This window comes from Ctenopharyngodon idella, chromosome 3 (assembly GCF_019924925.1).
Source record: "Ctenopharyngodon idella isolate HZGC_01 chromosome 3, HZGC01, whole genome shotgun sequence".
In the NCBI taxonomy this organism is placed as follows: Eukaryota; Metazoa; Chordata; class Actinopteri; order Cypriniformes; family Xenocyprididae; genus Ctenopharyngodon; species Ctenopharyngodon idella.
Genome location: NC_067222.1, coordinates 23,120,942 through 23,133,888, shown reverse-complemented (window position 1 = coordinate 23,133,888; position 12,947 = coordinate 23,120,942). Strand labels below are relative to the sequence as shown.

The window sequence follows — 12,947 nt, the reverse complement described above, 5'->3', positions numbered from 1 at the left end:
TAGCCACCTTTTACAGACATGATTAAAACTAGGACTTAGGAGACATTAAAGGGTTAGTTCACCCAAAAATGAAAAATTCTGTCATTAATTACTCACCCTCATGTCGTTCCACACCCGTAAGACTTTCATTCATCTTCAGAACACAAATTAAGATATTTTTGATAAAATCCGATGGCTCAGTGAGGCCTCCATTGACAGCAAGATAATTAACACTTTCAAATGCCCAGAAAGGTACTAAAAATATACTTAAAACAGTTCATGTGAGTACAGTGGTTCAACCTTAATATTATAAAGTGACAAGAATACTTTTTGTGCGCCAAAAAAAAAACAAAATAATGACTTTATTCAACAATATCTAGTGATGGGTGATTTCAAAACACTGCTTCATGAAGCTTCGAAGACTTACGAATCTTTTGTTTCGAATCAGTGGTTCAGAGGCCCAAAGTCATATGATTTCAGTAAACGAGGCTTTGTTACGTCATAAGTGTTTCGAAATTTCAATAGTTCACGGGACTTTGGCAGTTTGATACGGGATCCGAACCACTGATTCGAAACTAAAGATTCGTAAATCTTCGAAGCTTCATGAAGCAGTGTTTTGAAATCGGCCATCACTAGATATTGTTGAAAAGTTGTTATTTTGGGGGGTTTTTTGGCACACAAAAAGTATTCTCGTCTCTTCATAACATTAAGGTTGAACCTCTGTAGTCACATGAACTGTTTTAAATATGTCTTTAGTGGCTTTCTGGGCATTGAAAGTGTAAATTAACTTGCTGGTAATGCAGGCCTCACTGAGCCATCGGATTTCATTAAAAATATCTTAATTTGTGTTCTGAAGATGAACGAAGGACTTACGGGTGTGGAACGACATGAGAGTGAGTAATTAATGACAGAATTTTCCATTTTTGGGTGAACTAACCCTTTAATACAGTTAATACGATAAAAGGAATGATTAAACTATATAAATTCTTACATGTTTACATGTAACATTTATATAATTTATGTTTTAAATATTAAATAGTAAACTTTTTGGTCACTAAGGAAATAAATAATATAGCTTTCAAATAAAATGTGGATGTTTTAATTGTGGATGTTTAGGCTTAGTATTAAATTTAAAAATAGTCTTTTGTCTAAACTCTTTTAATCTAATATAATCTAACAGTTTAAAAATAGAAACAAATCACACTGTCTTTTTGACTGTGTGGCTGTTTGGGAGATAATACTTGACTTGTAGATGGAGAGCTACTTAAAAGCTTTGACTGTGGATATTTGTCAGGGTTTCATTAGTTACAAGAGCTAACTATTGACATTCAGTGTGCAGAACTGTCTTTGAGAGATTTACATACTTTAAACTGTTAGAAATATACAGCAGTCATAGTCAAAGTTTGAGGTGTTTAAGTCCCTATTTTTGACCATTTAAAAATAGAATATCTCATGTAACTTAAACATAAATGGAGTGATATCCTGAGGGAACTGGTCCAATTCCATTATACAAGATATGTCATGTAGGGGGGCCTATTTTCAATCAGAAACAGCTGAAATTTAATGCTATAATTGGTTGTTCTTCACTTTATCATTTTCTACATTATTTTACAACTATATCTAGTGTTAACTGCTTCTAACTACACTATTTTTCTGAGTAAGGAGTTCTAACCCTACCAGTTACTCACATTACCACCTCCAGGAACATGCTTGATATTGTCTTTGGATCCACATCTAGACTGAACATTAGACAAGTCGATCTTCTTATGAACAATAGCCACCTGGAAAAGGACAAGGAGAGTCAAGAGTGTTAACCTTGCGCTTTGAGTTGAACTGCAGATCCCAGGCTCTGCAAAGGGGTTCTACTGTTAAAGACATAAAAGTGCATTTTCTTTTCTGTGTTGACGTACTTTCAATTTACAACCAATTTTCTTCAACATGGATGAGCTTGATTATTGGCTTTTCTGTCAAGTATCTTTCAGAATCCAAATATCCACTAGATATCTCCACTCAAACATCTATGATGATTGGCCTACTTCCAACAGATGGGGTCAAAGTTTTCCCTTAGAGCTTTCTTGTATCAAACTGTAAACATTCCAGTCTGAGTCTTTTAATTCCACACTAAAAGAGTCCCAACCAGCTGGTTTTGTTTTCAGACCTTCCAGACGTGTGATTTTGCCAATTGAAAAAAAATGTTGCCAAACATGCATGACAGAATTACCTTCCCGCCTCCAGGTTGGTGTTTGAGGTTCTCAGTGGAGCCAATCTTGGACTTGACGTTCTTCAGGTCAGGCATTGGTGCAACAGGAGCGATCGGGGCACGAGATCTCAATGAACCAGGTGATTTGGGAGGGGTGCGCACCACCGCTATTTTCTTCACCTGCTGTCCAGGAGTGGAGGACCGACTGGCCGGGCTGCTGCAACCACTACGGTCTGGGGTTTTAGGTGAGTCAGCTGATGGTGAAAAACAACAGAAGACCAGAATATTTTCTTCTGTTTTTGCTCTTCTGATTTTAATTTACTCTGTAGTTAATTATCCTAAAGTAAAGGTTTTCACCTTCCAGCCTTTCTTTGGCATGTTAATATGTAGAAGCTTTCATGGAGTTTTGTGGAGTTTTATTATTTCAGCTGTGCAGATTTTTGGCCAACAGCTGTATTTTACAGTAGAAATTTTGGATAACACTTTATTTTAGGGTCTTTTAACTAGTTGCTTATTAGCATGCATATTACTAGAATATTGGCTGTTTATTAGTAATTATTGAGCACACATTAATGCCTTATTCTGCATGACCTTATTCTACATTCTTAATCATACACAATACTAAACTTAACAACTAGCTTACTATTAATAAGCAGTAAATTAGGAGTTTATTGAGGGAAAAGTCATAGTTAATAGTGAATACATGTTCCCTATACTAAAGTGTTACCAAAATTTTGACTGGCTCCCACACAAAAGAGGCTTTTTTACCTCTTTCAATGGACCCTGGTCCTGTCTTTCGCTGCTCCATCCGTGAAGCAGCTGTATTTCACAAATCAAAGTGGTACAAATCAGTCACATGAATTCTCTATAAACAGAGAATCATTCCCTTGGGGTTTCACAACCCATTTCTAGTAGGCAAATATTGTGTACTTCCTGAACACTAGTTAAGTAATGCACAGTGAAATGACAGGAAGGTGTGCTCACTTTTGCAGTTTGCCATGCAGTGAATACACTGAACCACAAATACTTCCAGAATATTATGAATTTATAATCAGTGCACTTTTGTTTGCATACAGCGATGAATGTGGATTGTGTACTGAATGTGGAGTGGGCTTATGCCAAGGAAGAATGCATTAAAAAAGCGAAATTTGTTAAAAAAAAATTTGAAGACTACATTGCTTGAAAGTGCTTGGCTCACATAACATTTAATTTCCCTTTCAAACTGTCAGAAAGGGGAATTAAATGTTGAGTCACCAAGTATCCTTCCTTTTCATGGTACTAAATAAAGATTCATGTGGAACATCTAAAAATCACTTACCAGTCATTTTGGTGCCAACTCCTTGAGGTTTGGCACCACCTGTCTTCGTCTTGGCATCTCCAGCCTAAATATGGACAATTAAAGCAAGAATCAGCTAATAGTAAATCTCTTATTTTTAAAATTAAATGCAATAATACACCGAAACATGACATAAATACATTTGTTAACTTTCTGCTGTGGTAATAAGGATGTTGATGTTGTGAAGTGTTTCAGGTGCTGTAAATTCAATTCCCTTGTAGGGACCCTATTAATGTGGGACCTTAATGTTTTGAAATGTTCATAAACAAACCCACTGACAGGCTTTTTTTTTACAGAACAAAAGCTCTTGGCCGATGGTTAGGGATGGGCGGCAGTACTCACCGTGGCCCTGAACTCTCTTGCTCCTGCACTGTTGGGAGTTTTTACAGAGTTTGCGGAACCTGGACTGCTAAAGCGACATGGTGGAGTTGAGGAGCCTGGGGGCTTTTTGCTGGGGATGCCTGAGACTGAAGACCCTCTTTGGGGGGCAGAAGTGGGTCTAGATTTTGCATGCAAGGTTGTTGTGGGTATCTTATGTGTTTGAGAGTGTGATAGAGACAAAAATGTAAAACAATGGTAAAAAGCAATCAGTAAATTAACTTAAAAAATAAAAGATATGCTAAAATCAATTAAAAATAAAACAAATACCAAATAAAATGCTAAAGTAAAATTGAAGATGATTTAGTTTTTAGAAATTTAAAGAAAATTAAGTGTAAACACAAATTAATTTATGAAACGATGACTCCTCTTAGTAGTGGTGTATTTAAACTAATCTGGCTACAGACTTGTAGCTGTTTTTCCCCACGAACCATAATATCACCTGTGATAACTGTACCTTTTTTTCAGGAGTTGCCCCTACTCCAGCCTTGGCTGTAAGAAAGAAAGGAACAGTAAGTGCAAGCTCATATACTGATGGTTTTAGTTTCCCGAAATCAAGACTTACATTTATCAAGATGTCGATCTACTTGATTCAAAGAAGGAAAGTTGTTGTTGATGTGTTTTTACATCAGTGCTCAATGTGATTTATCAGATGTGATGTAGAGAGTCCTGTTCCCAGAAGCACAGATTCCAGTGTTTCAGTTTTTTTTATGTTTGTTTATGATAAACATTCAGAAACAAACATTTATTCCAAAATGAAAATTCTGTCATTGTTTTGCTCACCCTCATGTTGTTCCCAACCTGAAAAAGCTTCTTTCTTCTGTGAAACACAGAAGTATATTCCAAATTTTCTGAAGCCATTCTTGAGCTTTATAGGAACAGACCAAAATATAATTCAAATGCACTGAAAATTCTTGCTGGTTTCATTATGAGAGTTCATGAGAGTATTTGTTTAGGAGTGATCTCTGATTCATATTTTAAATAAACTGAGAGAATTCAGTTCACACAACAAATTGAATGATTCATTCATAATGTGAACTGGTCTGGTTTTTGATGTAAGCTCTCATAATTATCTGGTTGCAACGGTAAATATTCCATTGGAGATGTGAAGATATTCCTTGAACCCAGTCACATGGGTTTAGTACTATAACAGGAGGGCGAGGAAAATGATGACATGGTTTTTTGGGTGAACTATTCTTTTACCAAGGACCTTTTTTTGGCATCAATTGATTTGTGCAGGACCTTGTTTTATTATTGCAAAATGCATTAAGAATGTTTTAACCTCATATAGGGAAACAACAGTAATTTTATTTTCCTTAAGTGTAAATAGCTGTGCTTGCAAGGCAGCAAAAGTGTAGTGTTAAAGTTTTAGCTTAGGGTTTAGGCTTTGGAGCTGTGTAAATAAAATGCTCAATAAGAGCTGTCATTGTCGTTGTCATGATAATGAATGCACATCTTATTTTCTTTTGGCTTTGGACAAGAATCAACACATAACTTGACACCTTCTCCACAGTTGCTCAAGCTGATTAAATAGACATAGGTAAGAGAATACCGATTACAATTCAGTATACAAGTTCATGCAAATATGCATTTTATTTATTTATTGGTTTATTTCTAAGCTTACAAAGTTAAAAAAAAAAAAGATGATGGTAGATGGCTAAAATCAAGACAAAAAATTGTGGAGAAGAAAGAAGTGCAGAATGATCCACGAATATCAATACAGTGTTGCCTTGCATGCACCAAACTTGCTAAATTGCTAAAAGCCAAATGATTGTCTAGAGATGGTTTGCAAAAATGAATGTTTCACATTATTGAGTGAGCTTGTCTGATCTTTTTGTAGGAGATGTCTGCACAGCTGTGGGAGACATTTAAGATGTTTGTCTTGAACCCAGCAGAAAATGCTGACCTTCTCCTTTCAGTGTGTGTTATAGTCAACCCCATCAGCTTGGGCATCTGGGTCCATTTGGTTGTTTATTAAAATGGACATCTTGGAAAGGGGTAGACCCACAAAGGTAATGCACAGTTCTGTGAGTGATACATTCAATACACATCATGCACAGGAGACATGCAATACACAGGGGCAGGTGAAAACAGTGCCAGCAATAACAGTCAATCAATGCAGTTAGTCACAGACAAAAGCGGAATAACACTGACCACACACAGAGAGGAAAGGAGAAGAGACACACGGGGTACAAAGGATCAAGAGAGAGAGAGAGATTTTGTGGCTACAAGCAGCCCATTTCTTCAACCGAACACATTTATTTCATAGTGTGCGCTTATCAGAAAGGGTGCTGCGTAGTTCTACTAATCTACTTTTTAAAAAAAATAAAAGAGAAGGAGAAATAAAAAGATTTGTGTGGGGTTTGGAGGAACAGAACGGAAAACAGACCTTTGGATGGGACACTTGCTTTTCTGGCCGGAGCAGCATCTTTAGAGGGGGTTTTCTGAAGTTTAGGAGCAGATTCGGGGGAAGGAGTGGCAACGACTGTAGCGACGAGTTTCTTTGTTTTTTTGGAAGGAGCTTCTTTGACAGGAGCTGCTTTGCTTGATGCTTTTGTGGGCATTACTTGGGCGCTGGGCTTAACGGCATCTTTAGCTGTGGTGGCATCAGGTTCAGGTTTGGCAACAGGTTCTGGTGTGGCAACAGGTTCTGGTGTGGCAACAGGCTGTACTTTATCGATGCGATCATTGTCACTTGTCTCCAAGTATTTCTCCTGCTTGATTTCTTTTGCTTCTTTAGGTTCTATATGTTCCTCTGCCTTGGGCTCCATCTTGGGTGCAGCATCTTCTAGGGAAAAAGGAGGAACAGTGGTCTCATCTTCTACTTGTTCTGGTTCTGGTAACTCTACTTCCTCTTCTTCTTCCTGAGCATCCGTTTGGAAGTCTGTAAGAGATGATTCCTCTTGGATATGGTCGGCGGCAGCACTAGGGGAAAGAGGTGAGCCTGGATCCACCCTGCACGAGTCTGGGCTCTTGCTTTCCGGTGGCGTTTTGTCGGAGCTGCACTCCCAGCCCACAGGACCACTTTGATGACTGGGATCCTGAGGTTCTGTGTAGTCAAACGATAGGCCACGTTTTTTAGCTTCCTCTGGGGTCATGGGAAGATGAGAAGGGGTTTCATGTTCATCATCAATCTTGTCATCTTTCTGGGTTCTCAAGTCTTGGGTCACAGAACTTTGCACCAAGGAAACTCCTATTTCTTCCTCCTCTTTGTCACTAACTTCTTCTTTGTCCTCTTCTTTATCCTCTTTCATGTTGATAGCTCTTCTAGGTGCTTCTTCCACAGAATCAGAAAATCTTCTTTCAGACTTCTCCATTTTATTCTCTTCTTTCTCCTCCTCCTCAGATCCACTGGGACTATGATGGTCGGACATCTTATCTGAAGGACTTCTCTTCAGCTGACTGTCAAAGCCTGTGATCCCGGAATCCAAACCATCAGCAAGGGTTGTCGCCAGCGGATGTGGAGACATTGGTGATTCCCGTGGGCTGACAGAACTTTCTCTTTCCCCATTCTCCTGCTCTCCCTCCCCATCCACTGATGCCGCACTGCTCCGGCCACTCTCTGGCGGACTTCCAGGTGTTAATTCTTCTGATGACGTGGAAGGCAGAATGATAGGAACAGCCACAGACAACACTGCAGAATTAGCAACACTCAACCGCCCTCTCTCTACAGTCAACATTAGAAGCAGAGAAAGAAAAGGAATCAAGGAACTAAAAGCACAGAACCACGTAAGGAGCCCGAACACGACACAAAAGACAAGTTTCTGTTTTCATCACAAAAGTTAAACAGTCCAAAAATCTGATTTTACACACTAAACTTTGAGTTAAAGGCACTTTTACACAATGCTTGCTAATCTAAATTAGCAAGCAGTAGGTTGCAACATGGATTGTACCAAAAAATGGGTAACTATAGTGGCAAAATGAGGGATCAAGAGTAGTCTCAAGGGGTTATGGGATCAGTACTTATAAAAGTGCCTCTTCACTCATTCAGTCACAACAAAAACAATCAAAACCAAGCATAAATATCAACTGGCCATTCAGACCACAATATCCACAATGACCCACAACATCTCTGTGAGCCTCAGTGTGTAAAGCATTGATGACTGGTAGCAAAATGGCCAGTGAAGCAATGAATTGGTGCATTGAGAATTTGCAAGTATCATTTAATACACTGATGGAAACTTTTGCATCCGATCTGAGCAGTAAAAAGCATTGTGCTGTGAATGCATTAGAATCACTTTTAATGCATTCAATTATAGCTGTAATTTTCAGAATTCAATTATAGCATGTATTTCCAGACTTTTCATTTTCTCAGATACAGTGATGCAATATAGAGCAAATATAAACAGATTTATTTAGAAAGAATATAGAAGTGGTTCCCATTGAGATCTCATATTTGATTGTTGCATGTATGCGCAAGCAATGAAAGAATGAAACTGTGGTGGTCATGAACCCATTGTGTTTGTAAATCCATTGAACTTTTACACTACAGGTGGATAAGGGGGTGGTGAGCCCACCATACCTTCTCCAGCTTCTGCTGTCCTTCCTGACCGGTCAAAAATGAGTAATCACATGGAAGCAAGTTAAAAGAACAGATGGGATACAAAGAACATTAACAGCAGCACTAGGATTCTTTTGCCCTGAATGGTAGGTTTCCTATTGCAAGAAATTCGGCAAATATATTGTCTTCTAAACATGCTGAATTGTGAATTGAAGTGGCTGGCAGAAAACATAATGCTTATCAATCTATACATTACGGGAAACAGCAAAATGTTTTCATTAATTTAATTCATTCCCCAATATCTTTTAAGTAAAATGGGTCTATCATATGAAATAAATGTGGAAATAAGTCTACATTATGTATGACTTGATAGACATTTGATCTCTCTGCCAGTTCATAACAAGCATGTTAAGTGAACTTTGTAGCAATTAAAGATGCAGACCCATTTCAGCTGTATTGCAAACATCAGCAACATGTTCTCTAATATTAAATATTCAGCTGATGGCTAATGGTAGTCTAATCCATTTACATCACTCCCAACTTCATAGAACCATAGCATACAACATACGTAACACTATCTTAATGCCTTTGTCTCAACTAGACGGCAATTCCTCTGACAAGATCGATGAGTTTGTGGCCTTGGGGGGTAAATGATAAATGAAGTCCATTTACTCAGACCTTGAACTTTTGTGAGGTAATTATGTCCTATGTAATGGCAGAAGAAGGCCTTATTGTTTTTGTTGTGAATATTTGACCAAATAGCTTTTTTTTTTTTTTTTTCAACATGTGAACACATCTGTAGCATGAAGTACAGTGCTCTGATTTCACTTATATATATATATATATATTCACACAATTATAAATATTTTTGGCTGTTACAAGTTGGGTGCCTTAAAACAGCAAATGATGGTGAAGTTTTACGACAGAAATATATTAGCACTGCATACATTGTATAATAATAACAACAATAATTAGAGGTATTATAATTATTACTATTATTATTATTCCATCCTATATCATGCCTAGGTCACGCCTCAGACAGGTGCATCCATCTAATCCATTAGCGATTTGAGCGCTTATCTCATTTACTCATTTAACAAATGGATGTTCTGGGCACTACTGTTTAGTCTAGTACTCGCCCTACCCAGACCTGATATTATTCTCTTATGCAAAAAGGAAGGGTAAAGTAGACCTGCCTAATTACTCTTTGACAAATATCCTGGGCTTTTACTGGCATTGAATCTTTTAAAGAGTTAGTTGTGTTTCTTGGGAACACTGCTTCCTGTTGCAGTTGCATTTTATAGCCTTGAAGGTATGCAATTAGCTTTAGTGAATTTTTTCAGTGCTGCTTTACATCAGCACGCCTCAGTGAAAAATCAAGTCAACTAAGTTTCCAAAAGCTTCTAAGAACATGGCAAGGTCATTCCTGAGAGGATCCAGATTTATGGCTGTCACTGTTCTGTTGACAATGGTAATAAGCACTGCTTTTTGGAAACTTGTTACAAGCAAAAGCAAGGCATAAATTCTTATGTTAGTGTCAAGGTTCCCACTGTTTTTTCCCCATGACTTTTTCTGTTGTTGATTATTATTACATATGAACTCTACAAAGGATTTCCAATTGTACATCAGATGCATGTCAGTCTCTAAAAAGAAAAAAAATTTGCCTGAGATTTGAATGTGGCTCAATTGAGGATTTGGCTTGCTGAGCCTCCATACATAGCATAATCACATTTACTTTCACTACAGTTATATAATTTCTATGACATTTAAAGTTTTATTAGTTTCCATGCCATTTTCAAGCACAGAAATCACTTTCAAATTCTCAGATTTTTCCATGTTTTCCATGACTGATGGAATCCTAAGGCCTGCAATTGGGAGAATTTTAGGGGAAAAAAACTTTCATGTTAATATGCATTAAAAATAAGAACTGCATAACCACCTGGAAGGGCCCTCCATTAGAAATCAAAGCATAGTGAATGGAGAAAAGCAGCAAGGTGTGGATGATAAATGGCTAAATTTGTATCTAGCACTCTCATTTGTCCACTGTTGAAGGGGAAATATGAGAGGCTGGCTTTTATCACAAAAATATATATTTATTAAATTAATAATTTCAATGACAATTACACAGAAAATTTAATTTGAATAGTACAATATAGTATTATTGCATCCTTGGGAAATCCAAATTGAATGTTTGAATCAGCAGTGTAATAGAGAGTTATGGGATCAAGGGAACTGGCCTTATGAAGCTGAGCAACAGGCAGCATAGTACAGCGAAAGTAGAGCGGCACAATTGTAGTTTAAATTGGAGGATCATACCCAATGGCACATCTTTATCAAACGAGGACTTGGGTTCGGAGTCATCTAAAACAAGGTTTTGGGCTCTCACTTCAGGCGCTGGTTCATGTGTCTCCTCTATGAGAGAGCGGTGAACTTTTAGATTGGACAACAGAGGAGGTTGAGATGGCAAACAAGGCAAAAATTATATTTAGAGAAGTCAACCTCCTTACTCTCTTCTAGTCTTCTTCTAGGTAAAGGAAGAAGTACAACATGACCTTGATGCATCTGTTAGTACACTCTTGATACAAGAGCTATAACTGCTTAAACATCATTTCTTAATGGGTAAACTCTCTAAAAGTCAGTGTCATGGTTTTTTCCAAACTTTATTTTACCAAATTTGCCATTTTAGAGACATTCTGCTTCACTGAATTCTGCCAGCACAAATGAGCTAGACTTTCAAGTTGCTGGTTGATAAGAAGGTTTCGTCTGTGTTCTGTGAGGGAGCCTGGGGCTTGCTGAAAGCTTGTCAGTTGTGCCAGAACAATCCAAAGCAGGCAAGACAGATTACCCTTTTTTTGTAAACTATGACCTATTTCCTCACATCTGAGCCTCATCCAACTATACATCATACGAAACATACAAAGAACTAATCTACTATCAATGTTATATGCACAGATTTATTTTTTAAAACTATTGTGAACAGACAATGCAGGCAGGACACATGTCTTATAGAAGCTATTTGTAACTGAACTTTGTTTTCCAACATTTAAAGACATCTAATCATTTATCCATATGCCTTCCACGGCTATCCGAAGGTGGCATGGTTTTCACAACTTTTTAACAAATAAATTTCCAGGACTTTTTCAGTCATTCATGATTACAGGATTTTTAAATATATATCTTTTTAATCATAGCAAATGCATACACTGAGCAATTTTTTGCTAACAAAATACTTGAGAGTAGCTAAAATATATAAATATTTCCACTATTTTTCCATGAATTTAAGAGATGTTATTAATATCTCTGACTTTTCCCAGGTCTAGATATCACATCTTTTTTTCAGGTTTTAAATTGATAGTATGAACTTTCTGGTGGGGATTCCTTAAAATTGCAATGTGCATGTACCACATTGCCATGAGACTCACAATCACTGTGTGAACTGTCTCTCTAAAGGTTTAAATTGTGATTGTGATCTCCATCATCATTCAACAAATGGAAAATAAAGTTCAACAAATAAATTCTATATGACATTTTGCAATTGACCTGAATGAATGAATATCTTCACAGACATTTGAAACCAACACATTGCTCAGTGGTGTCACTGTAAGCATATGTGTCGGGTTTCTCAGTATGAGACGAGACATAAGTGAGAAACGCGCTGCCATGAGTATCACTCAGCTCTTCTGCGCTTTGTGGGGAAAAGGGGATTTTCAGACTTTAATTTTTTTCCTTCTATTTAGTACAACTACAGTATTTTTTCCCTCTTTATACAGACCTTTCACTAGACTGTCACCTGCTCCCATATGTGCTGCTGTCCCGTTCTTCATGTCTTGTTGATGGCCGTCACTGATGGTCATGTTGGCTACACCAGATGCTATGTTGTTCCCAGGAGAGTCACCCACCTGTCCAGAATTCATGTGGTCCTGATGGTCCATTTTGAGATGATTTCAGTCTGTGGAGTTAAAACAGAAAAATAAGCATCAGGGGGTTCATGTGTCAAAGTGGCAAACATGTGTTGCATTGCCTTTTAACCACAAAATATTATTAGTAGTATTATCAAAGCACATAGACTTACACAGACATACTGTATATACAGGGGTTGGACAATGAAACTGAAAAACTGGCAAATATAGTGTTAGAGGTTTCATGCCTATATATGCGTAGCCTGGTGGCCAATATTCACTGATTTTACGTTACATCAGTAAGAGCAGAATGTGAAGGTTGAATTAGCAGTGCAACAGGACAGGACTGTTGCGTGCCTAGAGTAAAGCACTGAGGTGGATCAGTGATGGTTTGGGCTGCAATATCATGGCTTTCCCTACTGTACTTGATGGGCGCATCACTGCCAAGGACTACCAAACCATTCTGGAGGACCATGTGCACCTAATGGTTCAAACATTGTACGCTGAAGGAGGTGCCGTGTATCAGAATGATAATGCACCAATACACACAGCAAGACTTGTGACAGAATGGTTTGTCAAACATGAAAGTAAAGTTGATCTCCACATCTCCCATGGCCTGCACTGTCACCAGATCTAAATATTTTTTGAGCCACT

General features: G+C 37.8%; 1 protein-coding gene across 29 annotated transcripts in view; it reads right to left on the bottom strand.

The window, feature by feature from the left end:
* maptb (microtubule-associated protein tau b) overlaps positions 1-12,947 on the bottom strand; it is a 35,908-nt gene that overhangs the window by 7,796 nt on the left and 15,165 nt on the right. For 4 of the 29 annotated variants that reach the window (XM_051885554.1, XM_051885545.1, XM_051885544.1 and 1 more), the window contains 8 exons: positions 12,167-12,343; positions 10,711-10,824; positions 6,283-7,560; positions 4,351-4,385; positions 3,858-4,046; positions 3,498-3,561; positions 2,948-2,998; positions 2,201-2,433 (listed from right to left, as the gene is read on the bottom strand). In XM_051885554.1, coding sequence (XP_051741514.1) covers positions 2,201-2,433; positions 2,948-2,998; positions 3,498-3,561; positions 3,858-4,046; positions 4,351-4,385; positions 6,283-7,560; positions 10,711-10,824; positions 12,167-12,326 — 2,124 coding nt within the window. In that variant the 5' untranslated portion in view covers positions 12,327-12,343. Of the gene's footprint in view, positions 1-2,200; positions 2,434-2,947; positions 2,999-3,497; positions 3,562-3,857; positions 4,047-4,350; positions 4,386-6,282; positions 7,561-8,415; positions 8,440-10,710; positions 10,825-12,166; positions 12,344-12,947 lie in introns of all 29 variants that reach the window. The other 25 variants (XM_051885548.1, XM_051885549.1, XM_051885551.1 and 22 more) reach the window with 24 other exon arrangements.